The sequence below is a fragment of the Paralichthys olivaceus genome, chromosome 6 (assembly GCF_024713975.1).
Source record: "Paralichthys olivaceus isolate ysfri-2021 chromosome 6, ASM2471397v2, whole genome shotgun sequence".
NCBI classification, from domain to species: Eukaryota; Metazoa; Chordata; class Actinopteri; order Pleuronectiformes; family Paralichthyidae; genus Paralichthys; species Paralichthys olivaceus.
Window position 1 is genome coordinate 3,928,993 of NC_091098.1, and position 27,237 is coordinate 3,956,229.

Genomic DNA, 27,237 nt, shown 5'->3' on the forward strand with positions numbered 1-27,237 from the left:
GATACCTGGCCTATAATGTGCCTCTGCAGCAATTCTGAAGCATCGGTGAGGATAGTTTGCTTGCTTTCTGTTGTGGCTCCATTGGGTAATGTTCAGCACTCCGGACTTTGAATAAAGTGATCCGAGTTAAAGTCTCGACGGAAACTGAATTTCAGATTTTCTAAGTCCTTCTCTTGAGATATGGAGGATGTTTCTCATATGCACAATGTGGCAGGAGATCAGGTGGTCAGTTGAGTTTACATCAACACAGAAACCTCAGGTTTATTAAAGTTACGGTGAGGTAACATACGAAGTTTGCCATGGCCATTACATTGACACCGGTGTCCCTGCTGTTTTCTCACATGGGCTCATTTGAACATAATCTGGTGAAACTCAACATAAAGTCTCTCTCAAAACCAGGTCCCACCGAGACTTGAACTCGGATCACTGGATTCAGAGTCCAGAGTGCTGACCATTACACCATGGAACCATTGCACATGAGTAAAAAAGTTATTTGTGGGTGTCTGCATCAGTAATGACCTCACCTGGACACTCAACACCACCCAGCCGCTCAAGAAAGCACTACCGCGGTTGCACTTCCGAAAGAGGCTGAGGAAATTTGGCTTGTCCCCGAATATCTTCTGCAACTTCTACAGCTGCAGTACTGAGAGCATCTTGACCAGCTGCCTCAGCGTGTGGTATGTTAGCACCACTTCAATGGACCGCAAGTGCCTGCAGAGAGTGGTAAAGCCTGCTGAGAGGATGTCATGTGTTAGAAACATCATTAACACACCCACCTCCGACATCCCCGAAATCCTCTTGGGTGAGCTCTTGCAGTCAGGATGGCCGAGCGCTGCGTTCAAGCTGGGGAACAATCGTCCGTCAAGGAGGGGGGAGAGAGGGGGGAAAGAAAAAAGAAGAAAAAAGAAGAGAAAAGGGAGAAAAAGGGAAAAAATGAAAATTTGTGTCCATATCTATTTGTTCCATGTATTTCTAGCTGCCTGGAAGCAAAAAGCTAACTTTTGACATTGCCCGAGGCGGGATTCGAACCACCGAACTGTGGAATTTAAAGGGAAACGCTCAATGGAGGAGAGTGGCTCCCCCTGCTGCGTCACCGTGACGCACACACTGCTGACACTCCCAGGTGTTTGAGGTGTTCCCCAGGTATGAAGCTGGGCTAGCCCAAAAGTTTAGGTTGTAAATTATTAGACAATATATAACTACTACAAAGAAATGGCTGCTTTTAAGGTTCTTCCCTGCACCTTGTAGTAGTAATAGTAACTTAGTGTCAATATTTTGATAAATTATTTATGTGTAATATGTGTGAAGTGTAATGATTTTTTGCTTTTCTTCTCTCACCTACCTGCAGGACCAAAAAGCTCACTGTCACAGGCTCATCACATGACTTGGATAGCGTCTGAAACCTCTCTTGTTAATAAAATACTATGTTACTTTTATTGTTGTCATTATTTCTTATTTTCATTATTGTTGTTATTATTAATATTAGGACACTTTTGCTGTACACCAGTTTTGTTTGTTCAGAGAAAAAAGAAACAAATATACACTTAAAAAGATAAAAAAGATTTAATTAAAAAAAGAGCAAAAAAAGTTCAACAAATGCAATGAAAAAGTAGAAAAATCTATTATTTACAGTAAGCACACACTATATATATCAATACTTTAACAAACAACATTTTAAACTATTTACAAAACAACCATTATTTAGAATTATTAATTAAATACACACACAATACTACTACACTATATACAACTACTATTTACAACTCTTTACTATTTACAATACATACATGATCACTTGTTCAACTTTTTTCTCATTTCCTCCAACCATTGAGCTTTAGGAACAGGATCAGACAGAGGACAGTACACTGTGCCACGGTACTGACTGTGTCCAGTGTCAGCAGTGCGGAACTGACCACACTTTTTGCAGGTGTTTGCCTCTACTGTCCGCCTGTATGGTCTCTTCAGGGCTGTGCCAGCTTCCACTGTGCGTTTAGCTGCGCTGCTTTGTGGCTGAGCTACAGACACAGGGAGGACCACTGGCAAAAGGTTTAGAGTTTGTCCTGCTGGATTGAGGATCTGAGGGGAGGGGGTTTGAAATGGTCGTGGTGCTGGAGGAGGTGTGACAAATAAATGTCCCTTTGGCACGATGGAGCGCGGGCGCTGACTCCAAACTGCCTGTCTCTGCTGTGCCTGCCCTGCTGTACTCTCAGGCAGCCGGTATTGATGTTCACGATGAGCTGGCTTGGGCACAGCAGGAAGCACTCTTGCATCCGGAAGAGGCTCGTTGGACACAGGTAGTGCTGGTGGCAAAGCCCCGGTGCCCTGAAGCAGCACAGACAGCTCCTGTCGCTTCTGTCGCTTATTGTGCCACTGAACAAGGGTGTTCTGGTTAACCTCCACCAGCTGAATGGCTGTTCCCTGCATCACCAGGGAGTTACCAACCACGAGCTGTCTGATTTTATGGTAGTCCCTGAGAATTAGGGACCACCTGGAATCAGCCGTCCTGCCTCGCCGTACTGGGTTCGGGTGGAGATTGCAGAGCCTGATGAAAATGTTTTCCACCAAACGGCAGCAGTCAGGCCACTGAGCCGGTGCACTGCTTGCTCCCAACATGCAACGGGTGGTGCTCTCCACACCAGGAGTTGTTGGGGGCTTCTTTGGTGTTCGAAACCGTCCACTCAAAAGTCTCTCCTGGTGTCGTGCTGCATACACCACCCGCTGTTTGTCCACATCATCCAGGCTCCCCCACAGTGCGATGATTGTGTCCGTCTGCTGGTTGGTGAGACAGAGAGCAGACTGTTCCCGCAGCTCTACCAAATACTCAGCAAGTCTGTCCACATGCTGGTACCCAGGAACATTCTGCTCATCAACAGCCTAGGCAAAGGATAAAACACGTTAGAAAATATAAATGTAAAACCTTCATTGACACTGAGCTTTCATGACACTGTATTAATGCTGTGGGTTTTATAAAATATATGTACAGTTATCTATAGATCGACACTATTCTAAATTGAGACACTTACCATATCGTCAGAGGACGAACCCGTGGACACAGTGGATGAGGCAAAGGTGGATGTGGCGGAGGTCACGGTGGATGCGGCGGAGGTCACGGTGGATGCGGCGGAGGTCACGGCGGATGCGGCGGAGGTCACGGTGGATGTGGCGGGAACCAGGATGGATCTGCTGGGGGCCAGGGAGGAGACGCTGGAGGCCAGGCTGCTGACCAGTGAACCGACAGCAGATGTGGTAGTGGAGGGATGAGGAGTCCGAGAGGCTGGAGCCTGAGGGACCTCCAGGTCCAGCACTGTGGGGTCACCTGTGAGGTCAGAGAACCCCTCATCCTCCTCCACGCTGTCCTCCACTTCATGCTGCTCAACCAGTTTAGCAGTCTCCTCTGAATCAGGATGCATGTCCTGCAGTGCCTGACCTGTCTGCCTGAACAGGTACTGCACCCCGATGAGCTCTCCTGAAACAACATATGAAAAATGGATCATTTACAAAGGTTAACAGGAGGTTTTAAAACCGAGCAGAAATACTAGTGTGTTCACAGATGCTTACCAGTGTAGCACGAGGGTGGACTAAACTCTGGTGCCACCTTCCTGCCAAACAGCTTCTGATAATTGCTGTTGACACAGTGAAGCAGGTCACCAGAGTAGCTGCGTAAAGATGATGGTCCGGCAGCTAGAGCAGCACTACCCCGATCCTGGTTCCACCGATGCAGTCCTTCCAGCAGGTAGGCCTGAAAATTCAGGCTGTTGGCACTGGTTCCTAGAAGTAAATTTTTAAAGATTAAATTCTAAAGTATTATTAGACTAAATGAGCAACATGTCTGAGGGACACAAACCTGGAATGAAGCGGTTCAGGTGGAGGTGAAAGGACTCGAGAGATGTGGAGCCTCGAGCACATCTGAAGGTGGGCAACCGCACCCCTCCCTTTGTGAGCTCCCCTGTTTTGGCGTACAGAGCAACACCTGGCAGGTCCTGGATGCACTTTACATGTTTCTTCTGGACACGCCAAATGTGCTCTATCCTCTCCCTGTCAAACAGGGGAACTCCAAGGGAGTCGTTCCCATTGGTCCCCATGAGTCCCTGCAACAGATTCTCCAGCAGCCGGACGGTGGTCTCCTCACCACGGGTCCTCCTCCGACAGTGAAGAGCCAGCTCCTCCCTGGTCAGGTATTTGCTGAGGTCAGTATCCGTGATGGAAGACAGGCCCTGGGATTGAAGCTGCTGTCTTTTAGCTACACGCAACAGAGCCAAATCAGTTGCATCCCAATCGAATATGCACGCAGACAGACGTGACATAAACAGAGGGTACAGTTGATGAGCATCTGTTGCACATCCCAGGGCCAGACGGCGCATGAAGTGCCAGATATCCAGCCTTATGGAGAGGGCGGGCCACCCGCTGAATCTGGCCTTCAGCTTTGTCTCCTCTGCCTCAGCACAGCAGCCACAGTCCACATAGAGGGCGACAGGAGGATCCACTCGAGCCTGCTGGTACCCCTTCACCAAGTCAGCTGCCATCAGGTCCAGTTCAGCTCCCTCCTGAGCGGTCAGCACACTCATGAGTATCTGGCCATGCTCATTTCCCACAGAGGTGAGCCAGAGCGCTGTCCCCTTGGCCTTTCCGGCCAGCTTCTTGGTGATCTGAAGGACACAAAATATATAGGACTTCAGTGAACATGATTAAAAAAATACTGAAATACAGGATGCATTTAATAATCAGTAGCCTAATTTTAAAGAAAAAAAGATTGTTTAACCTTTTTGGTTGAATCCATTTTAAGGATGGTGCCATGTGTTGACGTGATTGTGGCCTTGATGTGGTCCAGCCTTGTAAGAATGTCCTGGCTGTACACGGACAAGAGCCACTTACAACTTGGCACCACAGCAGGCTCTGGAGGCTCAGGGAATGCTATGGGCAACAGTCCGGGGCGCTGGAGGAAGTCCACACACTCTGTGGTGTACCGTGCCACCCGATTCAGCCACTCCTCTGTGTGGTTCTCCTTCAGCTGCTTCAGGAGTCTCGTGGGACTGTTACCCAGGCCTCTCTCCCGCAGAAGCCGGATCACCCGGATGTCACAGGCAAACCTTGGTCACAGATAGGATACAAGATATATCAGTTGGAATGTTTTACATCATTCTATTTGACAAGGCAAAGGGGAAAAGAAACGTTACTCACTTTTGTGTGAGGATGACCCGAAACTCTGAACGGTGAGCCAAGTCCAGCTGTGTGAGGACAGTCTGGCTCCATGAGACATGGTTGGCTCTACATTTGGTGCAGGTCAGAGTCTCTGTCACCATGTTGTAGATCCTGTCCACGTCCAGGACCCGTCGTGCTCTCTTGTGCAACCCTGCTCCTGTGAGTTGGTGCTGGCCACAGGCAGGGTTGGGACAGACCACCTTCACCTTCCACAACTTATATGGCATCCACACCAGCAGTGGATGTGCAAAAAAGCGGTCCGGTGCAGGAGCCTGGTGGTACAGCTGGCTTGGCTGTGGAGGATGGTACCAGAGCTTCAGGTTTTGCTGAAGCTCCAGTTTCCCCTTGGGCCCCACCTTTAAGAGGGTCTTTGCAATCCACTTGTGGTCTGCAGTTGGCAAGCCCTCTGACCACAGGCGGGGCAGCTGGGGAGTCGCTGGAGCTTCAGGTGTGTCAGTCCTGGGGTCCGCAGTCTGGGCAAAGACAAAATAACACATGAACATGCTTGATACTTGTAAAAAGAACTGCAGATGCTCTATGATATATGAAATGCTAAATTACTTACTGACACAGAAGCACACACTGCTGCAGGACCTGGTACAACCACCTGAGCAGCTGTCTGAGGGTCTGGAGCCTGTAACAGCATGGCAAGAGTCACACACAATCAAACCTTCAGTTATTATTCTACAGTATATAGTATAGCAATTTTATTTGACTGTTTTATATTATATATTTATATCATTGTTTATTTGATTGATTGTGTGTCACAGTGCAGATTCAAATAAAGGCAATATTATTTTCAAGTTATTTATTGGATCACAAATTAAGTACTGAAGAATATTTGTTTTGCTGTAACCGTGACTGTTTCTCCACCTTGCGTTTTGCAAGGGACTGTTCATTTGTATTTAGATTGATTTTTGACACATTTCTCTGATATTGCAGATGCAGTAGATGACTTTACTGCTGCCCTACTGATCATAGTAAGTAGTATACTTGCATGTTCATCACATGACACAATTAATCACTTAATGAATTAATTAAAAGCAATAAGTGTGACACCATGTGTCACACTTATTGCTAACTCTGTGATCAAGGCGGGATCATCATCAAAGCACCTCCAACTGTACCATGGTTGTATGAGCATCAAAAAACACAGCTGTACTTCTTTCTGTTACATATCCAACAAGATGTTCTGTGTTGTTGTGTTCTGTTTCTGAAACTACACATGAACTACTTGGATGTTTCAGGTTGGAATGTCAGTATGATAGGAGGGAATGAGGGGCACGAATAGTAATTTTGTATGCATGTTGTATGTTAATTTTGTATGCATTATAAGTTGTTTTGGAGCTGATCTCTCTCTGTCTTTCTCTCTCTCTCTCAGGCACACACCACACACACGGCTACCTAGGCTGGATTGAGAAACCTGGTGTCTTAAGAGTGAGTCGTAACTCTCCTGCCAATGTTCTTGGACTTCCACACTAACAGTAACTACAGTTTTGTAACATGTACTGTATAGTGATGTTCATTATACTGATATTTTTTTTAATTTGAACTGTTTTGCCCAGACTTTATATTTACCAAACCTTTTTTTATATTTAACATGCAATTGTACTGCATGTGAAGGTTTTGCATGTCAACTTTACACTCAAATAAAAAGTAAAGAGCAGTAAGAAGCTGTGAAGGGTTTTCTCTTACATTGCAATCACAGGATTGAAAAATCAGTAGGTTTATTTTATTATGGTTCGCCATCTGCTTGTAGCCATGTTTCAAACAGAGATTTTGTGAAAGTGGCATCTATTAACATGTTTTCCTTAACAAAAGTGCCTTTAATTTCTAACCGTGTACACAATAATTCAGCCTAGGTACTTTTTGATTTGAATGTTTTTTACTATTCTTAATAATCTTGTATAGACACACTGTAATAGACTGTATTCAAACAGGTGTAATTACTCACTGAGACAGCAATGTTGGCTGCTGAACTGGAGCTTGCTTCAGCAGAGTCGGTGACTTGGGTCTGTAAAGCATTCAGTCATAAGTCACTTGCATTAATAACACAGCTGCATTAATAAAACAGGTTGCTTTTTGATCTCTTCTTACCTGGGATACTTTTCGGGCTCTGCAGAGATTTGGCTTTGCAGCAGCAACATGAGCACCACCGAATCTTGGCTTGGTGAACTGGAAGGGAATAAAAACACCACCAGACTGTATCATTAGAGGACTATACTGTCAAACTATAATCCTGTGAGTCAGACATTCGTGGTCAGTTACGAGTGTCTAAATGTCCAAATACCATTGCCAAATTCAATAATGGTTGCTGCTTCGGTCCTCCTGCTCCCAGAACCTGTCCCACAGCAGCACTTTGTCCTACAGCGGTGTGGACTGGACCCACAGCTGGACTCTGCTGACCCATGGTACGCTGTGGCGGACCAGCCGTTGAAGTGGTGCTCTGGGTCAGACCCACTGCTGCAGGTCGTTGCTGCGTGGGCCCCTGAGCAGCACTCGCTCCGGTTGGCTGTTGGTTCGTTACAGAATAGATTTATCATAATTTGCATCTGCACTGATATGCATGCGCACACACACAAACATATGAACACACACTGCTTGAGTCTTGAACTGACCAGTGTTACCTTCGGAGCGTGGAATCCACAGGTACACTTCCTGAGCTGACCAAACAAGGACATCTGTCCATGCGTCTGCATGGGACATTTCTCAATCTACAAATAACAGTTGATATAAATGAACACAGACACAGAGCTGATGTAAATGACTTGCTCATGACATGTTTATTAACTCATTGGCTTTCACTGTATTTTCTATCATGAGTAAAAGTATGATTAGAGTACATAACAAGCAATAAAATAAACTGCGCAGTGCTCTTACCCTTTGATACAGCTCGTACCATTTCTTCTGTCTGGGAGCTGGCCTGTTCCCCTCACCTGCCGGCCAGGCCCCAGTGCTGGCAAACTTCTTCAGACGGGACATCCACTCTGAGTCCGCCATCGCCTTGTGTGTCTTTGGCTTGGTAGAAGATGCCTTCAGGGACGCGAATGAATGAATGCACGTCTTTAGCAGCCATGACAACACACGTGTCAGGTATAAAAGCCGGACCAGCGGCATCATAACGCTGTAATAACCCTATGAATGCTACCTGTGTGCACTCTACGACGAATACATTAGGACGGGTCACCGCGTCTGACGACACGCCATTGTAAGTTAACAACATGACAATTAGCACTGTGCAAACGACGTGACAACACACGCGCGCGAGGTGAAATCACTTCTAGGCTCAAACTGACGTCTCATAACGTGAACAGAAGTGTATTAGATGCGTAAATACTCACCATGTCGACTGAACAGACGTGCTTTATTCTCTTCTCGTTTCGAACGCTCCGCTCCTGCGCCGTATTCACCGCTCTAAACGCCCCCTGTCGGCCACGATAAATAAAATTCCCCGTCCAACATTTCCGCCCCGTGATTGGTCAAATGTTGGACCGGGGGAAGAATTCGGCGAAATGATTGGTCGTTGAATGTTGGACTTTCGAATCCGATTGGCTCTCGGAGTCCAACATTGCGAATGTTGGACGGACGCTTCTGCGGCTGCTGGCGTTCAGGTCGCAGTCTCCCCTGGAGGCGTGGGTTCGAATCCCACTTCTGACATTGTGCTTTTCATTTGGGCATAGCCTGCAGCAAGACATCAGTACTTTGAAATGTCTGGACATCTGTTCCAGGTGGACGTCTCTATATATGGTGTCTGTTGACTTCCTACATAGCTATGAGACCTCCGTTGAAAAAGCCTTGTTCTTGGTGGCACAGCCAGGGTATCACGCTGTATTACAGTATCTCACCATGTGGTGCATCTAGCAATTTGGGCCCCCAAGGCGAAGGGACACGTGTGGTTTCCTCCGCATCTGTTGTTTTTCACTTTTATTTCTTATTCATCTAAGAAAGTTCTACTTGTAACTTCTTCCCAACCCTACAAAACATATTATCAGTTTCACAAATATACTCACAGTAAAATGAATTTGGTTTTCCAGCAGAATCCATGACAGAAGTTGATGATGGGCCTCTGTCTTCTACCACCAGCTCTCCAGGTTCTTGACCTCTTCTCTGAAGATGGTTTTTATTGATCCATTCAGCATAAGTTACCATGGTGATTTATCCCGATAAGAAGTGAACGACCTTCATAGGAGTGGAAACCCTGAATTTAACCTGAAGTTATCCCGAAAAATGCCAATGTGGCTTTGTAGTACGAGTCCGAGAAGTCCTGCCACGTTGATGGAATGAGAAAAATCCTCTTCCCTCCCTCCTCCCTATTTCGTGAGTAGGGTTTTACGTAAACCAACTCTCAGGTTCCACCGAGACTTGAACTCGGATCACTGGATTCAAAGTCCAGAGTGCTGACCATTACACCATGGAACCACAAAAGAGTTGGAAGTTATTTTTGCCGCCGCCCGTTCTGGATCACTGCAGATGCGCGTCATAGGCCAGGTATCCTTTGATAGTGCTACCGCAAGTCCTCCCTCCTCCCTCACCCTTTATTCAACATGTAGAAAACCCTACTCACTGTTTTAATCACACTCCATCAAAATGATTGGCTAAAGAATGCAAGTGTGCATCATGCGAGAGGTCATACTACTGTTATGTGAAATATCTGTGTAGCAGCAAGCATGCTGCTGACCAAAGTGCAGGACAGCAGGGTAATACAGCACGGAAAAGGAAACCTGGCCTATAATGTGCATCCGCAGCAATCCTGAAGCATGGGCGAGGATAATTTGCTGCAGAGAGTGGTAAAGACTGCTGAGAGGATTGTCAGGACATCACTCCCCTCTCTGCAGGACATCTACCACTGCAGTGTCCACAGAAGAGCCTGCTCTATTGTTGAGGACTCCACCCACCTCCAACACAGACCGTTCCCACCTCTGCCCTCTGGCAGACAGTACAGAGGTGTGAAGTGCAGGACAGCAGGGTAATACAGCATGGCAAAAGGATACCTGGCCTATAATGTGCCTCTGCAGCAATTCTGAAGCATCGGTGAGGATAGTTTGCTTGCTTTCTGTTGTGGCTCCATTGGGTAATGTTCAGCACTCCGGACTTTGAATAAAGTGATCCGAGTTAAAGTCTCGACGGAAACTGAATTTCAGATTTTCTAAGTCCTTCTCTTGAGATATGGAGGATGTTTCTCATATGCACAATGTGGCAGGAGATCAGGTGGTCAGTTGAGTTTACATCAACACAGAAACCTCAGGTTTATTAAAGTTACGGTGAGGTAACATACGAAGTTTGCCATGGCCATTACATTGACACCGGTGTCCCTGCTGTTTTCTCACATGGGCTCATTTGAACATAATCTGGTGAAACTCAACATAAAGTCTCTCTCAAAACCAGGTCCCACCGAGACTTGAACTCGGATCACTGGATTCAGAGTCCAGAGTGCTGACCATTACACCATGGAACCATTGCACATGAGTAAAAAAGTTATTTGTGGGTGTCTGCATCAGTAATGACCTCACCTGGACACTCAACACCACCCAGCCGCTCAAGAAAGCACTACCGCGGTTGCACTTCCGAAAGAGGCTGAGGAAATTTGGCTTGTCCCCGAATATCTTCTGCAACTTCTACAGCTGCAGTACTGAGAGCATCTTGACCAGCTGCCTCAGCGTGTGGTATGTTAGCACCACTTCAATGGACCGCAAGTGCCTGCAGAGAGTGGTAAAGCCTGCTGAGAGGATGTCATGTGTTAGAAACATCATTAACACACCCACCTCCGACATCCCCGAAATCCTCTTGGGTGAGCTCTTGCAGTCAGGATGGCCGAGCGCTGCGTTCAAGCTGGGGAACAATCGTCCGTCAAGGAGGGGGGAGAGAGGGGGGAAAGAAAAAAGAAGAAAAAAGAAGAGAAAAGGGAGAAAAAGGGAAAAAATGAAAATTTGTGTCCATATCTATTTGTTCCATGTATTTCTAGCTGCCTGGAAGCAAAAAGCTAACTTTTGACATTGCCCGAGGCGGGATTCGAACCACCGAACTGTGGAATTTAAAGGGAAACGCTCAATGGAGGAGAGTGGCTCCCCCTGCTGCGTCACCGTGACGCACACACTGCTGACACTCCCAGGTGTTTGAGGTGTTCCCCAGGTATGAAGCTGGGCTAGCCCAAAAGTTTAGGTTGTAAATTATTAGACAATATATAACTACTACAAAGAAATGGCTGCTTTTAAGGTTCTTCCCTGCACCTTGTAGTAGTAATAGTAACTTAGTGTCAATATTTTGATAAATTATTTATGTGTAATATGTGTGAAGTGTAATGATTTTTTGCTTTTCTTCTCTCACCTACCTGCAGGACCAAAAAGCTCACTGTCACAGGCTCATCACATGACTTGGATAGCGTCTGAAACCTCTCTTGTTAATAAAATACTATGTTACTTTTATTGTTGTCATTATTTCTTATTTTCATTATTGTTGTTATTATTAATATTAGGACACTTTTGCTGTACACCAGTTTTGTTTGTTCAGAGAAAAAAGAAACAAATATACACTTAAAAAGATAAAAAAGATTTAATTAAAAAAAGAGCAAAAAAAGTTCAACAAATGCAATGAAAAAGTAGAAAAATCTATTATTTACAGTAAGCACACACTATATATATCAATACTTTAACAAACAACATTTTAAACTATTTACAAAACAACCATTATTTAGAATTATTAATTAAATACACACACAATACTACTACACTATATACAACTACTATTTACAACTCTTTACTATTTACAATACATACATGATCACTTGTTCAACTTTTTTCTCATTTCCTCCAACCATTGAGCTTTAGGAACAGGATCAGACAGAGGACAGTACACTGTGCCACGGTACTGACTGTGTCCAGTGTCAGCAGTGCGGAACTGACCACACTTTTTGCAGGTGTTTGCCTCTACTGTCCGCCTGTATGGTCTCTTCAGGGCTGTGCCAGCTTCCACTGTGCGTTTAGCTGCGCTGCTTTGTGGCTGAGCTACAGACACAGGGAGGACCACTGGCAAAAGGTTTAGAGTTTGTCCTGCTGGATTGAGGATCTGAGGGGAGGGGGTTTGAAATGGTCGTGGTGCTGGAGGAGGTGTGACAAATAAATGTCCCTTTGGCACGATGGAGCGCGGGCGCTGACTCCAAACTGCCTGTCTCTGCTGTGCCTGCCCTGCTGTACTCTCAGGCAGCCGGTATTGATGTTCACGATGAGCTGGCTTGGGCACAGCAGGAAGCACTCTTGCATCCGGAAGAGGCTCGTTGGACACAGGTAGTGCTGGTGGCAAAGCCCCGGTGCCCTGAAGCAGCACAGACAGCTCCTGTCGCTTCTGTCGCTTATTGTGCCACTGAACAAGGGTGTTCTGGTTAACCTCCACCAGCTGAATGGCTGTTCCCTGCATCACCAGGGAGTTACCAACCACGAGCTGTCTGATTTTATGGTAGTCCCTGAGAATTAGGGACCACCTGGAATCAGCCGTCCTGCCTCGCCGTACTGGGTTCGGGTGGAGATTGCAGAGCCTGATGAAAATGTTTTCCACCAAACGGCAGCAGTCAGGCCACTGAGCCGGTGCACTGCTTGCTCCCAACATGCAACGGGTGGTGCTCTCCACACCAGGAGTTGTTGGGGGCTTCTTTGGTGTTCGAAACCGTCCACTCAAAAGTCTCTCCTGGTGTCGTGCTGCATACACCACCCGCTGTTTGTCCACATCATCCAGGCTCCCCCACAGTGCGATGATTGTGTCCGTCTGCTGGTTGGTGAGACAGAGAGCAGACTGTTCCCGCAGCTCTACCAAATACTCAGCAAGTCTGTCCACATGCTGGTACCCAGGAACATTCTGCTCATCAACAGCCTAGGCAAAGGATAAAACACGTTAGAAAATATAAATGTAAAACCTTCATTGACACTGAGCTTTCATGACACTGTATTAATGCTGTGGGTTTTATAAAATATATGTACAGTTATCTATAGATCGACACTATTCTAAATTGAGACACTTACCATATCGTCAGAGGACGAACCCGTGGACACAGTGGATGAGGCAAAGGTGGATGTGGCGGAGGTCACGGTGGATGCGGCGGAGGTCACGGTGGATGCGGCGGAGGTCACGGCGGATGCGGCGGAGGTCACGGTGGATGTGGCGGGAACCAGGATGGATCTGCTGGGGGCCAGGGAGGAGACGCTGGAGGCCAGGCTGCTGACCAGTGAACCGACAGCAGATGTGGTAGTGGAGGGATGAGGAGTCCGAGAGGCTGGAGCCTGAGGGACCTCCAGGTCCAGCACTGTGGGGTCACCTGTGAGGTCAGAGAACCCCTCATCCTCCTCCACGCTGTCCTCCACTTCATGCTGCTCAACCAGTTTAGCAGTCTCCTCTGAATCAGGATGCATGTCCTGCAGTGCCTGACCTGTCTGCCTGAACAGGTACTGCACCCCGATGAGCTCTCCTGAAACAACATATGAAAAATGGATCATTTACAAAGGTTAACAGGAGGTTTTAAAACCGAGCAGAAATACTAGTGTGTTCACAGATGCTTACCAGTGTAGCACGAGGGTGGACTAAACTCTGGTGCCACCTTCCTGCCAAACAGCTTCTGATAATTGCTGTTGACACAGTGAAGCAGGTCACCAGAGTAGCTGCGTAAAGATGATGGTCCGGCAGCTAGAGCAGCACTACCCCGATCCTGGTTCCACCGATGCAGTCCTTCCAGCAGGTAGGCCTGAAAATTCAGGCTGTTGGCACTGGTTCCTAGAAGTAAATTTTTAAAGATTAAATTCTAAAGTATTATTAGACTAAATGAGCAACATGTCTGAGGGACACAAACCTGGAATGAAGCGGTTCAGGTGGAGGTGAAAGGACTCGAGAGATGTGGAGCCTCGAGCACATCTGAAGGTGGGCAACCGCACCCCTCCCTTTGTGAGCTCCCCTGTTTTGGCGTACAGAGCAACACCTGGCAGGTCCTGGATGCACTTTACATGTTTCTTCTGGACACGCCAAATGTGCTCTATCCTCTCCCTGTCAAACAGGGGAACTCCAAGGGAGTCGTTCCCATTGGTCCCCATGAGTCCCTGCAACAGATTCTCCAGCAGCCGGACGGTGGTCTCCTCACCACGGGTCCTCCTCCGACAGTGAAGAGCCAGCTCCTCCCTGGTCAGGTATTTGCTGAGGTCAGTATCCGTGATGGAAGACAGGCCCTGGGATTGAAGCTGCTGTCTTTTAGCTACACGCAACAGAGCCAAATCAGTTGCATCCCAATCGAATATGCACGCAGACAGACGTGACATAAACAGAGGGTACAGTTGATGAGCATCTGTTGCACATCCCAGGGCCAGACGGCGCATGAAGTGCCAGATATCCAGCCTTATGGAGAGGGCGGGCCACCCGCTGAATCTGGCCTTCAGCTTTGTCTCCTCTGCCTCAGCACAGCAGCCACAGTCCACATAGAGGGCGACAGGAGGATCCACTCGAGCCTGCTGGTACCTCTTCACCAAGTCAGCTGCCATCAGGTCCAGTTCAGCTCCCTCCTGAGCGGTCAGCACACTCATGAGTATCTGGCCATGCTCATTTCCCACAGAGGTGAGCCAGAGCGCTGTCCCCTTGGCCTTTCCGGCCAGCTTCTTGGTGATCTGAAGGACACAAAATATATAGGACTTCAGTGAACATGATTAAAAAAATACTGAAATACAGGATGCATTTAATAATCAGTAGCCTAATTTTAAAGAAAAAAAGATTGTTTAACCTTTTTGGTTGAATCCATTTTAAGGATGGTGCCATGTGTTGACGTGATTGTGGCCTTGATGTGGTCCAGCCTTGTAAGAATGTCCTGGCTGTACACGGACAAGAGCCACTTACAACTTGGCACCACAGCAGGCTCTGGAGGCTCAGGGAATGCTATGGGCAACAGTCCGGGGCGCTGGAGGAAGTCCACACACTCTGTGGTGTACCGTGCCACCCGATTCAGCCACTCCTCTGTGTGGTTCTCCTTCAGCTGCTTCAGGAGTCTCGTGGGACTGTTACCCAGGCCTCTCTCCCGCAGAAGCCGGATCACCCGGATGTCACAGGCAAACCTTGGTCACAGATAGGATACAAGATATATCAGTTGGAATGTTTTACATCATTCTATTTGACAAGGCAAAGGGGAAAAGAAACGTTACTCACTTTTGTGTGAGGATGACCCGAAACTCTGAACGGTGAGCCAAGTCCAGCTGTGTGAGGACAGTCTGGCTCCATGAGACATGGTTGGCTCTACATTTGGTGCAGGTCAGAGTCTCTGTCACCATGTTGTAGATCCTGTCCACGTCCAGGACCCGTCGTGCTCTCTTGTGCAACCCTGCTCCTGTGAGTTGGTGCTGGCCACAGGCAGGGTTGGGACAGACCACCTTCACCTTCCACAACTTATATGGCATCCACACCAGCAGTGGATGTGCAAAAAAGCGGTCCGGTGCAGGAGCCTGGTGGTACAGCTGGCTTGGCTGTGGAGGATGGTACCAGAGCTTCAGGTTTTGCTGAAGCTCCAGTTTCCCCTTGGGCCCCACCTTTAAGAGGGTCTTTGCAATCCACTTGTGGTCTGCAGTTGGCAAGCCCTCTGACCACAGGCGGGGCAGCTGGGGAGTCGCTGGAGCTTCAGGTGTGTCAGTCCTGGGGTCCGCAGTCTGGGCAAAGACAAAATAACACATGAACATGCTTGATACTTGTAAAAAGAACTGCAGATGCTCTATGATATATGAAATGCTAAATTACTTACTGACACAGAAGCACACACTGCTGCAGGACCTGGTACAACCACCTGAGCAGCTGTCTGAGGGTCTGGAGCCTGTAACAGCATGGCAAGAGTCACACACAATCAAACCTTCAGTTATTATTCTACAGTATATAGTATAGCAATTTTATTTGACTGTTTTATATTATATATTTATATCATTGTTTATTTGATTGATTGTGTGTCACAGTGCAGATTCAAATAAAGGCAATATTATTTTCAAGTTATTTATTGGATCACAAATTAAGTACTGAAGAATATTTGTTTTGCTGTAACCGTGACTGTTTCTCCACCTTGCGTTTTGCAAGGGACTGTTCATTTGTATTTAGATTGATTTTTGACACATTTCTCTGATATTGCAGATGCAGTAGATGACTTTACTGCTGCCCTACTGATCATAGTAAGTAGTATACTTGCATGTTCATCACATGACACAATTAATCACTTAATGAATTAATTAAAAGCAATAAGTGTGACACCATGTGTCACACTTATTGCTAACTCTGTGATCAAGGCGGGATCATCATCAAAGCACCTCCAACTGTACCATGGTTGTATGAGCATCAAAAAACACAGCTGTACTTCTTTCTGTTACATATCCAACAAGATGTTCTGTGTTGTTGTGTTCTGTTTCTGAAACTACACATGAACTACTTGGATGTTTCAGGTTGGAATGTCAGTATGATAGGAGGGAATGAGGGGCACGAATAGTAATTTTGTATGCATGTTGTATGTTAATTTTGTATGCATTATAAGTTGTTTTGGAGCTGATCTCTCTCTGTCTTTCTCTCTCTCTCTCAGGCACACACCACACACACGGCTACCTAGGCTGGATTGAGAAACCTGGTGTCTTAAGAGTGAGTCGTAACTCTCCTGCCAATGTTCTTGGACTTCCACACTAACAGTAACTACAGTTTTGTAACATGTACTGTATAGTGATGTTCATTATACTGATATTTTTTTTAATTTGAACTGTTTTGCCCAGACTTTATATTTACCAAACCTTTTTTTATATTTAACATGCAATTGTACTGCATGTGAAGGTTTTGCATGTCAACTTTACACTCAAATAAAAAGTAAAGAGCAGTAAGAAGCTGTGAAGGGTTTTCTCTTACATTGCAATCACAGGATTGAAAAATCAGTAGGTTTATTTTATTATGGTTCGCCATCTGCTTGTAGCCATGTTTCAAACAGAGATTTTGTGAAAGTGGCATCTATTAACATGTTTTCCTTAACAAAAGTGCCTTTAATTTCTAACCGTGTACACAATAATTCAGCCTAGGTAATTTTTGATTTGAATGTTTTTTACTATTCTTAATAATCTTGTATAGACACACTGTAATAGACTGTATTCAAACAGGTGTAATTACTCACTGAGACAGCAATGTTGGCTGCTGAACTGGAGCTTGCTTCAGCAGAGTCGGTGACTTGGGTCTGTAAAGCATTCAGTCATAAGTCACTTGCATTAATAACACAGCTGCATTAATAAAACAGGTTGCTTTTTGATCTCTTCTTACCTGGGATACTTTTCGGGCTCTGCAGAGATTTGGCTTTGCAGCAGCAACATGAGCACCACCGAATCTTGGCTTGGTGAACTGGAAGGGAATAAAAACACCACCAGACTGTATCATTAGAGGACTATACTGTCAAACTATAATCCTGTGAGTCAGACATTCGTGGTCAGTTACGAGTGTCTAAATGTCCAAATACCATTGCCAAATTCAATAATGGTTGCTGCTTCGGTCCTCCTGCTCCCAGAACCTGTCCCACAGCAGCACTTTGTCCTACAGCGGTGTGGACTGGACCCACAGCTGGACTCTGCTGACCCATGGTACGCTGTGGCGGACCAGCCGTTGAAGTGGTGCTCTGGGTCAGACCCACTGCTGCAGGTCGTTGCTGCGTGGGCCCCTGAGCAGCACTCGCTCCGGTTGGCTGTTGGTTCGTTACAGAATAGATTTATCATAATTTGCATCTGCACTGATATGCATGCGCACACACACAAACATATGAACACACACTGCTTGAGTCTTGAACTGACCAGTGTTACCTTCGGAGCGTGGAATCCACAGGTACACTTCCTGAGCTGACCAAACAAGGACATCTGTCCATGCGTCTGCATGGGACATTTCTCAATCTACAAATAACAGTTGATATAAATGAACACAGACACAGAGCTGATGTAAATGACTTGCTCATGACATGTTTATTAACTCATTGGCTTTCACTGTATTTTCTATCATGAGTAAAAGTATGATTAGAGTACATAACAAGCAATAAAATAAACTGCGCAGTGCTCTTACCCTTTGATACAGCTCGTACCATTTCTTCTGTCTGGGAGCTGGCCTGTTCCCCTCACCTGCCGGCCAGGCCCCAGTGCTGGCAAACTTCTTCAGACGGGACATCCACTCTGAGTCCGCCATCGCCTTGTGTGTCTTTGGCTTGGTAGAAGATGCCTTCAGGGACGCGAATGAATGAATGCACGTCTTTAGCAGCCATGACAACACACGTGTCAGGTATAAAAGCCGGACCAGCGGCATCATAACGCTGTAATAACCCTATGAATGCTACCTGTGTGCACTCTACGACGAATACATTAGGACGGGTCACCGCGTCTGACGACACGCCATTGTAAGTTAACAACATGACAATTAGCACTGTGCAAACGACGTGACAACACACGCGCGCGAGGTGAAATCACTTCTAGGCTCAAACTGACGTCTCATAACGTGAACAGAAGTGTATTAGATGCGTAAATACTCACCATGTCGACTGAACAGACGTGCTTTATTCTCTTCTCGTTTCGAACGCTCCGCTCCTGCGCCGTATTCACCGCTCTAAACGCCCCCTGTCGGCCACGATAAATAAAATTCCCCGTCCAACATTTCCGCCCCGTGATTGGTCAAATGTTGGACCGGGGGAAGAATTCGGCGAAATGATTGGTCGTTGAATGTTGGACTTTCGAATCCGATTGGCTCTCGGAGTCCAACATTGCGAATGTTGGACGGACGCTTCTGCGGCTGCTGGCGTTCAGGTCGCAGTCTCCCCTGGAGGCGTGGGTTCGAATCCCACTTCTGACATTGTGCTTTTCATTTGGGCATAGCCTGCAGCAAGACATCAGTACTTTGAAATGTCTGGACATCTGTTCCAGGTGGACGTCTCTATATATGGTGTCTGTTGACTTCCTACATAGCTATGAGACCTCCGTTGAAAAAGCCTTGTTCTTGGTGGCACAGCCAGGGTATCACGCTGTATTACAGTATCTCACCATGTGGTGCATCTAGCAATTTGGGCCCCCAAGGCGAAGGGACACGTGTGGTTTCCTCCGCATCTGTTGTTTTTCACTTTTATTTCTTATTCATCTAAGAAAGTTCTACTTGTAACTTCTTCCCAACCCTACAAAACATATTATCAGTTTCACAAATATACTCACAGTAAAATGAATTTGGTTTTCCAGCAGAATCCATGACAGAAGTTGATGATGGGCCTCTGTCTTCTACCACCAGCTCTCCAGGTTCTTGACCTCTTCTCTGAAGATGGTTTTTATTGATCCATTCAGCATAAGTTACCATGGTGATTTATCCCGATAAGAAGTGAACGACCTTCATAGGAGTGGAAACCCTGAATTTAACCTGAAGTTATCCCGAAAAATGCCAATGTGGCTTTGTAGTACGAGTCCGAGAAGTCCTGCCACGTTGATGGAATGAGAAAAATCCTCTTCCCTCCCTCCTCCCTATTTCGTGAGTAGGGTTTTACGTAAACCAACTCTCAGGTTCCACCGAGACTTGAACTCGGATCACTGGATTCAAAGTCCAGAGTGCTGACCATTACACCATGGAACCACAAAAGAGTTGGAAGTTATTTTTGCCGCCGCCCGTTCTGGATCACTGCAGATGCGCGTCATAGGCCAGGTATCCTTTGATAGTGCTACCGCAAGTCCTCCCTCCTCCCTCACCCTTTATTCAACATGTAGAAAACCCTACTCACTGTTTTAATCACACTCCATCAAAATGATTGGCTAAAGAATGCAAGTGTGCATCATGCGAGAGGTCATACTACTGTTATGTGAAATATCTGTGTAGCAGCAAGCATGCTGCTGACCAAAGTGCAGGACAGCAGGGTAATACAGCACGGAAAAGGAAACCTGGCCTATAATGTGCATCCGCAGCAATCCTGAAGCATGGGCGAGGATCATTTGCTGCAGAGAGTGGTAAAGACTGCTGAGAGGATTGTCAGGACATCACTCCCCTCTCTGCAGGACATCTACCACTGCAGTGTCCACAGAAGAGCCTGCTCTATTGTTGAGGACTCCACCCACCTCCAACACAGACCGTTCCCACCTCTGCCCTCTGGCAGACAGTACAGAGGTGTGAAGTGCAGGACAGCAGGGTAATACAGCATGGCAAAAGGATACCTGGCCTATAATGTGCCTCTGCAGCAATTCTGAAGCATCGGTGAGGATAGTTTGCTTGCTTTCTGTTGTGGCTCCATTGGGTAATGTTCAGCACTCCGGACTTTGAATAAAGTGATCCGAGTTAAAGTCTCGACGGAAACTGAATTTCAGATTTTCTAAGTCCTTCTCTTGAGATATGGAGGATGTTTCTCATATGCACAATGTGGCAGGAGATCAGGTGGTCAGTTGAGTTTACATCAACACAGAAACCTCAGGTTTATTAAAGTTACGGTGAGGTAACATACGAAGTTTGCCATGGCCATTACATTGACACCGGTGTCCCTGCTGTTTTCTCACATGGGCTCATTTGAACATAATCTGGTGAAACTCAACATAAAGTCTCTCTCAAAACCAGGTCCCACCGAGACTTGAACTCGGATCACTGGATTCAGAGTCCAGAGTGCTGACCATTACACCATGGAACCATTGCACATGAGTAAAAAAGTTATTTGTGGGTGTCTGCATCAGTAATGACCTCACCTGGACACTCAACACCACCCAGCCGCTCAAGAAAGCACTACCGCGGTTGCACTTCCGAAAGAGGCTGAGGAAATTTGGCTTGTCCCCGAATATCTTCTGCAACTTCTACAGCTGCAGTACTGAGAGCATCTTGACCAGCTGCCTCAGCGTGTGGTATGTTAGCACCACTTCAATGGACCGCAAGTGCCTGCAGAGAGTGGTAAAGCCTGCTGAGAGGATGTCATGTGTTAGAAACATCATTAACACACCCACCTCCGACATCCCCGAAATCCTCTTGGGTGAGCTCTTGCAGTCAGGATGGCCGAGCGCTGCGTTCAAGCTGGGGAACAATCGTCCGTCAAGGAGGGGGGAGAGAGGGGGGAAAGAAAAAAGAAGAAAAAAGAAGAGAAAAGGGAGAAAAAGGGAAAAAATGAAAATTTGTGTCCATATCTATTTGTTCCATGTATTTCTAGCTGCCTGGAAGCAAAAAGCTAACTTTTGACATTGCCCGAGGCGGGATTCGAACCACCGAACTGTGGAATTTAAAGGGAAACGCTCAATGGAGGAGAGTGGCTCCCCCTGCTGCGTCACCGTGACGCACACACTGCTGACACTCCCAGGTGTTTGAGGTGTTCCCCAGGTATGAAGCTGGGCTAGCCCAAAAGTTTAGGTTGTAAATTATTAGACAATATATAACTACTACAAAGAAATGGCTGCTTTTAAGGTTCTTCCCTGCACCTTGTAGTAGTAATAGTAACTTAGTGTCAATATTTTGATAAATTATTTATGTGTAATATGTGTGAAGTGTAATGATTTTTTGCTTTTCTTCTCTCACCTACCTGCAGGACCAAAAAGCTCACTGTCACAGGCTCATCACATGACTTGGATAGCGTCTGAAACCTCTCTTGTTAATAAAATACTATGTTACTTTTATTGTTGTCATTATTTCTTATTTTCATTATTGTTGTTATTATTAATATTAGGACACTTTTGCTGTACACCAGTTTTGTTTGTTCAGAGAAAAAAGAAACAAATATACACTTAAAAAGATAAAAAAGATTTAATTAAAAAAAGAGCAAAAAAAGTTCAACAAATGCAATGAAAAAGTAGAAAAATCTATTATTTACAGTAAGCACACACTATATATATCAATACTTTAACAAACAACATTTTAAACTATTTACAAAACAACCATTATTTAGAATTATTAATTAAATACACACACAATACTACTACACTATATACAACTACTATTTACAACTCTTTACTATTTACAATACATACATGATCACTTGTTCAACTTTTTTCTCATTTCCTCCAACCATTGAGCTTTAGGAACAGGATCAGACAGAGGACAGTACACTGTGCCACGGTACTGACTGTGTCCAGTGTCAGCAGTGCGGAACTGACCACACTTTTTGCAGGTGTTTGCCTCTACTGTCCGCCTGTATGGTCTCTTCAGGGCTGTGCCAGCTTCCACTGTGCGTTTAGCTGCGCTGCTTTGTGGCTGAGCTACAGACACAGGGAGGACCACTGGCAAAAGGTTTAGAGTTTGTCCTGCTGGATTGAGGATCTGAGGGGAGGGGGTTTGAAATGGTCGTGGTGCTGGAGGAGGTGTGACAAATAAATGTCCCTTTGGCACGATGGAGCGCGGGCGCTGACTCCAAACTGCCTGTCTCTGCTGTGCCTGCCCTGCTGTACTCTCAGGCAGCCGGTATTGATGTTCACGATGAGCTGGCTTGGGCACAGCAGGAAGCACTCTTGCATCCGGAAGAGGCTCGTTGGACACAGGTAGTGCTGGTGGCAAAGCCCCGGTGCCCTGAAGCAGCACAGACAGCTCCTGTCGCTTCTGTCGCTTATTGTGCCACTGAACAAGGGTGTTCTGGTTAACCTCCACCAGCTGAATGGCTGTTCCCTGCATCACCAGGGAGTTACCAACCACGAGCTGTCTGATTTTATGGTAGTCCCTGAGAATTAGGGACCACCTGGAATCAGCCGTCCTGCCTCGCCGTACTGGGTTCGGGTGGAGATTGCAGAGCCTGATGAAAATGTTTTCCACCAAACGGCAGCAGTCAGGCCACTGAGCCGGTGCACTGCTTGCTCCCAACATGCAACGGGTGGTGCTCTCCACACCAGGAGTTGTTGGGGGCTTCTTTGGTGTTCGAAACCGTCCACTCAAAAGTCTCTCCTGGTGTCGTGCTGCATACACCACCCGCTGTTTGTCCACATCATCCAGGCTCCCCCACAGTGCGATGATTGTGTCCGTCTGCTGGTTGGTGAGACAGAGAGCAGACTGTTCCCGCAGCTCTACCAAATACTCAGCAAGTCTGTCCACATGCTGGTACCCAGGAACATTCTGCTCATCAACAGCCTAGGCAAAGGATAAAACACGTTAGAAAATATAAATGTAAAACCTTCATTGACACTGAGCTTTCATGACACTGTATTAATGCTGTGGGTTTTATAAAATATATGTACAGTTATCTATAGATCGACACTATTCTAAATTGAGACACTTACCATATCGTCAGAGGACGAACCCGTGGACACAGTGGATGAGGCAAAGGTGGATGTGGCGGAGGTCACGGTGGATGCGGCGGAGGTCACGGTGGATGCGGCGGAGGTCACGGCGGATGCGGCGGAGGTCACGGTGGATGTGGCGGGAACCAGGATGGATCTGCTGGGGGCCAGGGAGGAGACGCTGGAGGCCAGGCTGCTGACCAGTGAACCGACAGCAGATGTGGTAGTGGAGGGATGAGGAGTCCGAGAGGCTGGAGCCTGAGGGACCTCCAGGTCCAGCACTGTGGGGTCACCTGTGAGGTCAGAGAACCCCTCATCCTCCTCCACGCTGTCCTCCACTTCATGCTGCTCAACCAGTTTAGCAGTCTCCTCTGAATCAGGATGCATGTCCTGCAGTGCCTGACCTGTCTGCCTGAACAGGTACTGCACCCCGATGAGCTCTCCTGAAACAACATATGAAAAATGGATCATTTACAAAGGTTAACAGGAGGTTTTAAAACCGAGCAGAAATACTAGTGTGTTCACAGATGCTTACCAGTGTAGCACGAGGGTGGACTAAACTCTGGTGCCACCTTCCTGCCAAACAGCTTCTGATAATTGCTGTTGACACAGTGAAGCAGGTCACCAGAGTAGCTGCGTAAAGATGATGGTCCGGCAGCTAGAGCAGCACTACCCCGATCCTGGTTCCACCGATGCAGTCCTTCCAGCAGGTAGGCCTGAAAATTCAGGCTGTTGGCACTGGTTCCTAGAAGTAAATTTTTAAAGATTAAATTCTAAAGTATTATTAGACTAAATGAGCAACATGTCTGAGGGACACAAACCTGGAATGAAGCGGTTCAGGTGGAGGTGAAAGGACTCGAGAGATGTGGAGCCTCGAGCACATCTGAAGGTGGGCAACCGCACCCCTCCCTTTGTGAGCTCCCCTGTTTTGGCGTACAGAGCAACACCTGGCAGGTCCTGGATGCACTTTACATGTTTCTTCTGGACACGCCAAATGTGCTCTATCCTCTCCCTGTCAAACAGGGGAACTCCAAGGGAGTCGTTCCCATTGGTCCCCATGAGTCCCTGCAACAGATTCTCCAGCAGCCGGACGGTGGTCTCCTCACCACGGGTCCTCCTCCGACAGTGAAGAGCCAGCTCCTCCCTGGTCAGGTATTTGCTGAGGTCAGTATCCGTGATGGAAGACAGGCCCTGGGATTGAAGCTGCTGTCTTTTAGCTACACGCAACAGAGCCAAATCAGTTGCATCCCAATCGAATATGCACGCAGACAGACGTGACATAAACAGAGGGTACAGTTGATGAGCATCTGTTGCACATCCCAGGGCCAGACGGCGCATGAAGTGCCAGATATCCAGCCTTATGGAGAGGGCGGGCCACCCGCTGAATCCGGCCTTCAGCTTTGTCTCCTCTGCCTCAGCACAGCAGCCACAGTCCACATAGAGGGCGACAGGAGGATCCACTCGAGCCTGCTGGTACCTCTTCACCAAGTCAGCTGCCATCAGGTCCAGTTCAGCTCCCTCCTGAGCGGTCAGCACACTCATGAGTATCTGGCCATGCTCATTTCCCACAGAGGTGAGCCAGAGCGCTGTCCCCTTGGCCTTTCCGGCCAGCTTCTTGGTGATCTGAAGGACACAAAATATATAGGACCTCAGTGAACATGATTAAAAAAATACTGAAATACAGGATGCATTTAATAATCAGTAGCCTAATTTTAAAGAAAAAAAGATTGTTTAACCTTTTTGGTTGAATCCATTTTAAGGATGGTGCCATGTGTTGACGTGATTGTGGCCTTGATGTGGTCCAGCCTTGTAAGAATGTCCTGGCTGTACACGGACAAGAGCCACTTACAACTTGGCACCACAGCAGGCTCTGGAGGCTCAGGGAATGCTATGGGCAACAGTCCGGGGCGCTGGAGGAAGTCCACACACTCTGTGGTGTACCGTGCCACCCGATTCAGCCACTCCTCTGTGTGGTTCTCCTTCAGCTGCTTCAGGAGTCTCGTGGGACTGTTACCCAGGCCTCTCTCCCGCAGAAGCCGGATCACCCGGATGTCACAGGCAAACCTTGGTCACAGATAGGATACAAGATATATCAGTTGGAATGTTTTACATCATTCTATTTGACAAGGCAAAGGGGAAAAGAAACGTTACTCACTTTTGTGTGAGGATGACCCGAAACTCTGAACGGTGAGCCAAGTCCAGCTGTGTGAGGACAGTCTGGCTCCATGAGACATGGTTGGCTCTACATTTGGTGCAGGTCAGAGTCTCTGTCACCATGTTGTAGATCCTGTCCACGTCCAGGACCCGTCGTGCTCTCTTGTGCAACCCTGCTCCTGTGAGTTGGTGCTGGCCACAGGCAGGGTTGGGACAGACCACCTTCACCTTCCACAACTTATATGGCATCCACACCAGCAGTGGATGTGCAAAAAAGCGGTCCGGTGCAGGAGCCTGGTGGTACAGCTGGCTTGGCTGTGGAGGATGGTACCAGAGCTTCAGGTTTTGCTGAAGCTCCAGTTTCCCCTTGGGCCCCACCTTTAAGAGGGTCTTTGCAATCCACTTGTGGTCTGCAGTTGGCAAGCCCTCTGACCACAGGCGGGGCAGCTGGGGAGTCGCTGGAGCTTCAGGTGTGTCAGTCCTGGGGTCCGCAGTCTGGGCAAAGACAAAATAACACATGAACATGCTTGATACTTGTAAAAAGAACTGCAGATGCTCTATGATATATGAAATGCTAAATTACTTACTGACACAGAAGCACACACTGCTGCAGGACCTGGTACAACCACCTGAGCAGCTGTCTGAGGGTCTGGAGCCTGTAACAGCATGGCAAGAGTCACACACAATCAAACCTTCAGTTATTATTCTACAGTATATAGTATAGCAATTTTATTTGACTGTTTTATATTATATATTTATATCATTGTTTATTTGATTGATTGTGTGTCACAGTGCAGATTCAAATAAAGGCAATATTATTTTCAAGTTATTTATTGGATCACAAATTAAGTACTGAAGAATATTTGTTTTGCTGTAACCGTGACTGTTTCTCCACCTTGCGTTTTGCAAGGGACTGTTCATTTGTATTTAGATTGATTTTTGACACATTTCTCTGATATTGCAGATGCAGTAGATGACTTTACTGCTGCCCTACTGATCATAGTAAGTAGTATACTTGCATGTTCATCACATGACACAATTAATCACTTAATGAATTAATTAAAAGCAATAAGTGTGACACCATGTGTCACACTTATTGCTAACTCTGTGATCAAGGCGGGATCATCATCAAAGCACCTCCAACTGTACCATGGTTGTATGAGCATCAAAAAACACAGCTGTACTTCTTTCTGTTACATATCCAACAAGATGTTCTGTGTTGTTGTGTTCTGTTTCTGAAACTACACATGAACTACTTGGATGTTTCAGGTTGGAATGTCAGTATGATAGGAGGGAATGAGGGGCACGAATAGTAATTTTGTATGCATGTTGTATGTTAATTTTGTATGCATTATAAGTTGCTTTGGAGCTGATCTCTCTCTCTCTTTCTCTCTCTCTCTCAGGCACACACCACACACACGGCTACCTAGGCTGGATTGAGAAACCTGGTGTCTTAGAGTGAGTCGTAACTCTCCTGCCAATGTTCTTGGACTTCCACACTAACAGTAACTACAGTTTTGTAACATGTACTGTATAGTGATGTTCATTATACTGATATTTTTTTTAATTTGAACTGTTTTGCCCAGACTTTATATTTACCAAACCTTTTTTTATATTTAACATGCAATTGTACTGCATGTGAAGGTTTTGCATGTCAACTTTACACTCAAATAAAAAGTAAAGTGCAGTA

The 27,237-nt window shown here is 46.6% G+C and overlaps 3 protein-coding genes, 3 long non-coding RNA genes and 5 other non-coding genes across 11 annotated transcripts; 3 read left to right on the plus strand and 8 right to left on the minus strand.

Annotated features, from left to right (window-relative positions):
* Positions 1-397: 397 nt before the first annotated feature.
* trnaq-cug (transfer RNA glutamine (anticodon CUG)) lies at positions 398-469 on the minus strand. Its single transcript has one exon. It is a non-coding gene; the product is annotated as a tRNA-Gln (tRNA).
* A 367-nt stretch (positions 470-836) lies between these two features.
* LOC138410432 (uncharacterized) lies at positions 837-1,436 on the plus strand. Its single transcript, XR_011243126.1, has 2 exons — positions 837-1,143; positions 1,349-1,436. It is a non-coding gene; the product is annotated as an uncharacterized lncRNA (long non-coding RNA).
* Positions 1,437-2,936: 1,500 nt separating this feature from the next.
* On the minus strand, positions 2,937-5,426 carry LOC138410567 (uncharacterized). The gene is made up of 5 exons (XM_069527318.1): positions 5,179-5,426; positions 4,760-5,087; positions 3,845-4,646; positions 3,559-3,768; positions 2,937-3,466 (listed from the first exon to the last, which is right to left on the minus strand). The coding sequence occupies exons 1-5, from the start codon at positions 5,424-5,426 to the stop codon at positions 3,006-3,008; spliced, it is 2,049 nt and encodes a 682-aa protein (XP_069383419.1). The 3' UTR covers positions 2,937-3,005.
* Positions 5,427-9,546: 4,120 nt separating this feature from the next.
* Positions 9,547-9,618, minus strand: trnaq-uug (transfer RNA glutamine (anticodon UUG)). The gene has a single exon. It is a non-coding gene; the product is annotated as a tRNA-Gln (tRNA).
* A 964-nt stretch (positions 9,619-10,582) lies between these two features.
* trnaq-cug (transfer RNA glutamine (anticodon CUG)) lies at positions 10,583-10,654 on the minus strand. Its single transcript has one exon. It is a non-coding gene; the product is annotated as a tRNA-Gln (tRNA).
* Positions 10,655-11,021: 367 nt separating this feature from the next.
* Positions 11,022-11,621, plus strand: LOC138410431 (uncharacterized). The gene is made up of 2 exons (XR_011243125.1): positions 11,022-11,328; positions 11,534-11,621. It is a non-coding gene; the product is annotated as an uncharacterized lncRNA (long non-coding RNA).
* Positions 11,622-13,121: 1,500 nt separating this feature from the next.
* Positions 13,122-14,790, minus strand: LOC138410526 (uncharacterized). The gene is made up of 3 exons (XM_069526965.1): positions 14,030-14,790; positions 13,744-13,953; positions 13,122-13,651 (listed from the first exon to the last, which is right to left on the minus strand). Exons 1-3 carry the CDS (start codon positions 14,748-14,750, stop codon positions 13,191-13,193), a joined length of 1,392 nt encoding a protein of 463 aa, XP_069383066.1. The 5' UTR covers positions 14,751-14,790; the 3' UTR covers positions 13,122-13,190.
* Positions 14,791-19,731: 4,941 nt separating this feature from the next.
* Positions 19,732-19,803, minus strand: trnaq-uug (transfer RNA glutamine (anticodon UUG)). Its single transcript has one exon. It is a non-coding gene; the product is annotated as a tRNA-Gln (tRNA).
* A 964-nt stretch (positions 19,804-20,767) lies between these two features.
* On the minus strand, positions 20,768-20,839 carry trnaq-cug (transfer RNA glutamine (anticodon CUG)). The gene has a single exon. It is a non-coding gene; the product is annotated as a tRNA-Gln (tRNA).
* Positions 20,840-21,206: 367 nt separating this feature from the next.
* On the plus strand, positions 21,207-21,806 carry LOC138410430 (uncharacterized). Its single transcript, XR_011243124.1, has 2 exons — positions 21,207-21,513; positions 21,719-21,806. It is a non-coding gene; the product is annotated as an uncharacterized lncRNA (long non-coding RNA).
* Positions 21,807-23,306: 1,500 nt separating this feature from the next.
* On the minus strand, positions 23,307-25,796 carry LOC138410570 (uncharacterized). The gene is made up of 5 exons (XM_069527320.1): positions 25,549-25,796; positions 25,130-25,457; positions 24,215-25,016; positions 23,929-24,138; positions 23,307-23,836 (listed from the first exon to the last, which is right to left on the minus strand). The coding sequence occupies exons 1-5, from the start codon at positions 25,794-25,796 to the stop codon at positions 23,376-23,378; spliced, it is 2,049 nt and encodes a 682-aa protein (XP_069383421.1). The 3' UTR covers positions 23,307-23,375.
* Between the last annotated feature and the right edge of the window lie 1,441 nt (positions 25,797-27,237).

Coding starts and splice junctions, on each gene's coding strand:
- LOC138410570 (XM_069527320.1), bottom strand. CDS start 25,796: ATGCCATATAAGTTGTGGAAGGTGAAGGTGGTCTGTCCCAACCCTGCC. Junction 25,458..25,548: donor CGGGTCATCCTCACACAAAA/GTGAGTAACGTT, acceptor TCTGTGACCAAG/GTTTGCCTGTGACATCCGGG. Junction 23,837..23,928: donor TCCACCCTCGTGCTACACTG/GTAAGCATCTGT, acceptor ATGTTGTTTCAG/GAGAGCTCATCGGGGTGCAG.
- LOC138410567 (XM_069527318.1), bottom strand. CDS start 5,426: ATGCCATATAAGTTGTGGAAGGTGAAGGTGGTCTGTCCCAACCCTGCC. Junction 4,647..4,759: donor AAATGGATTCAACCAAAAAG/GTTAAACAATCT, acceptor TGTGTCCTTCAG/ATCACCAAGAAGCTGGCCGG. Junction 3,467..3,558: donor TCCACCCTCGTGCTACACTG/GTAAGCATCTGT, acceptor ATGTTGTTTCAG/GAGAGCTCATCGGGGTGCAG.
- LOC138410526 (XM_069526965.1), bottom strand. CDS start 14,750: ATGAGTGTGCTGACCGCTCAGGAGGGAGCTGAACTGGACCTGATGGCA. Junction 13,954..14,029: donor CCTGAACCGCTTCATTCCAG/GTTTGTGTCCCT, acceptor ATTTACTTCTAG/GAACCAGTGCCAACAGCCTG. Junction 13,652..13,743: donor TCCACCCTCGTGCTACACTG/GTAAGCATCTGT, acceptor ATGTTGTTTCAG/GAGAGCTCATCGGGGTGCAG.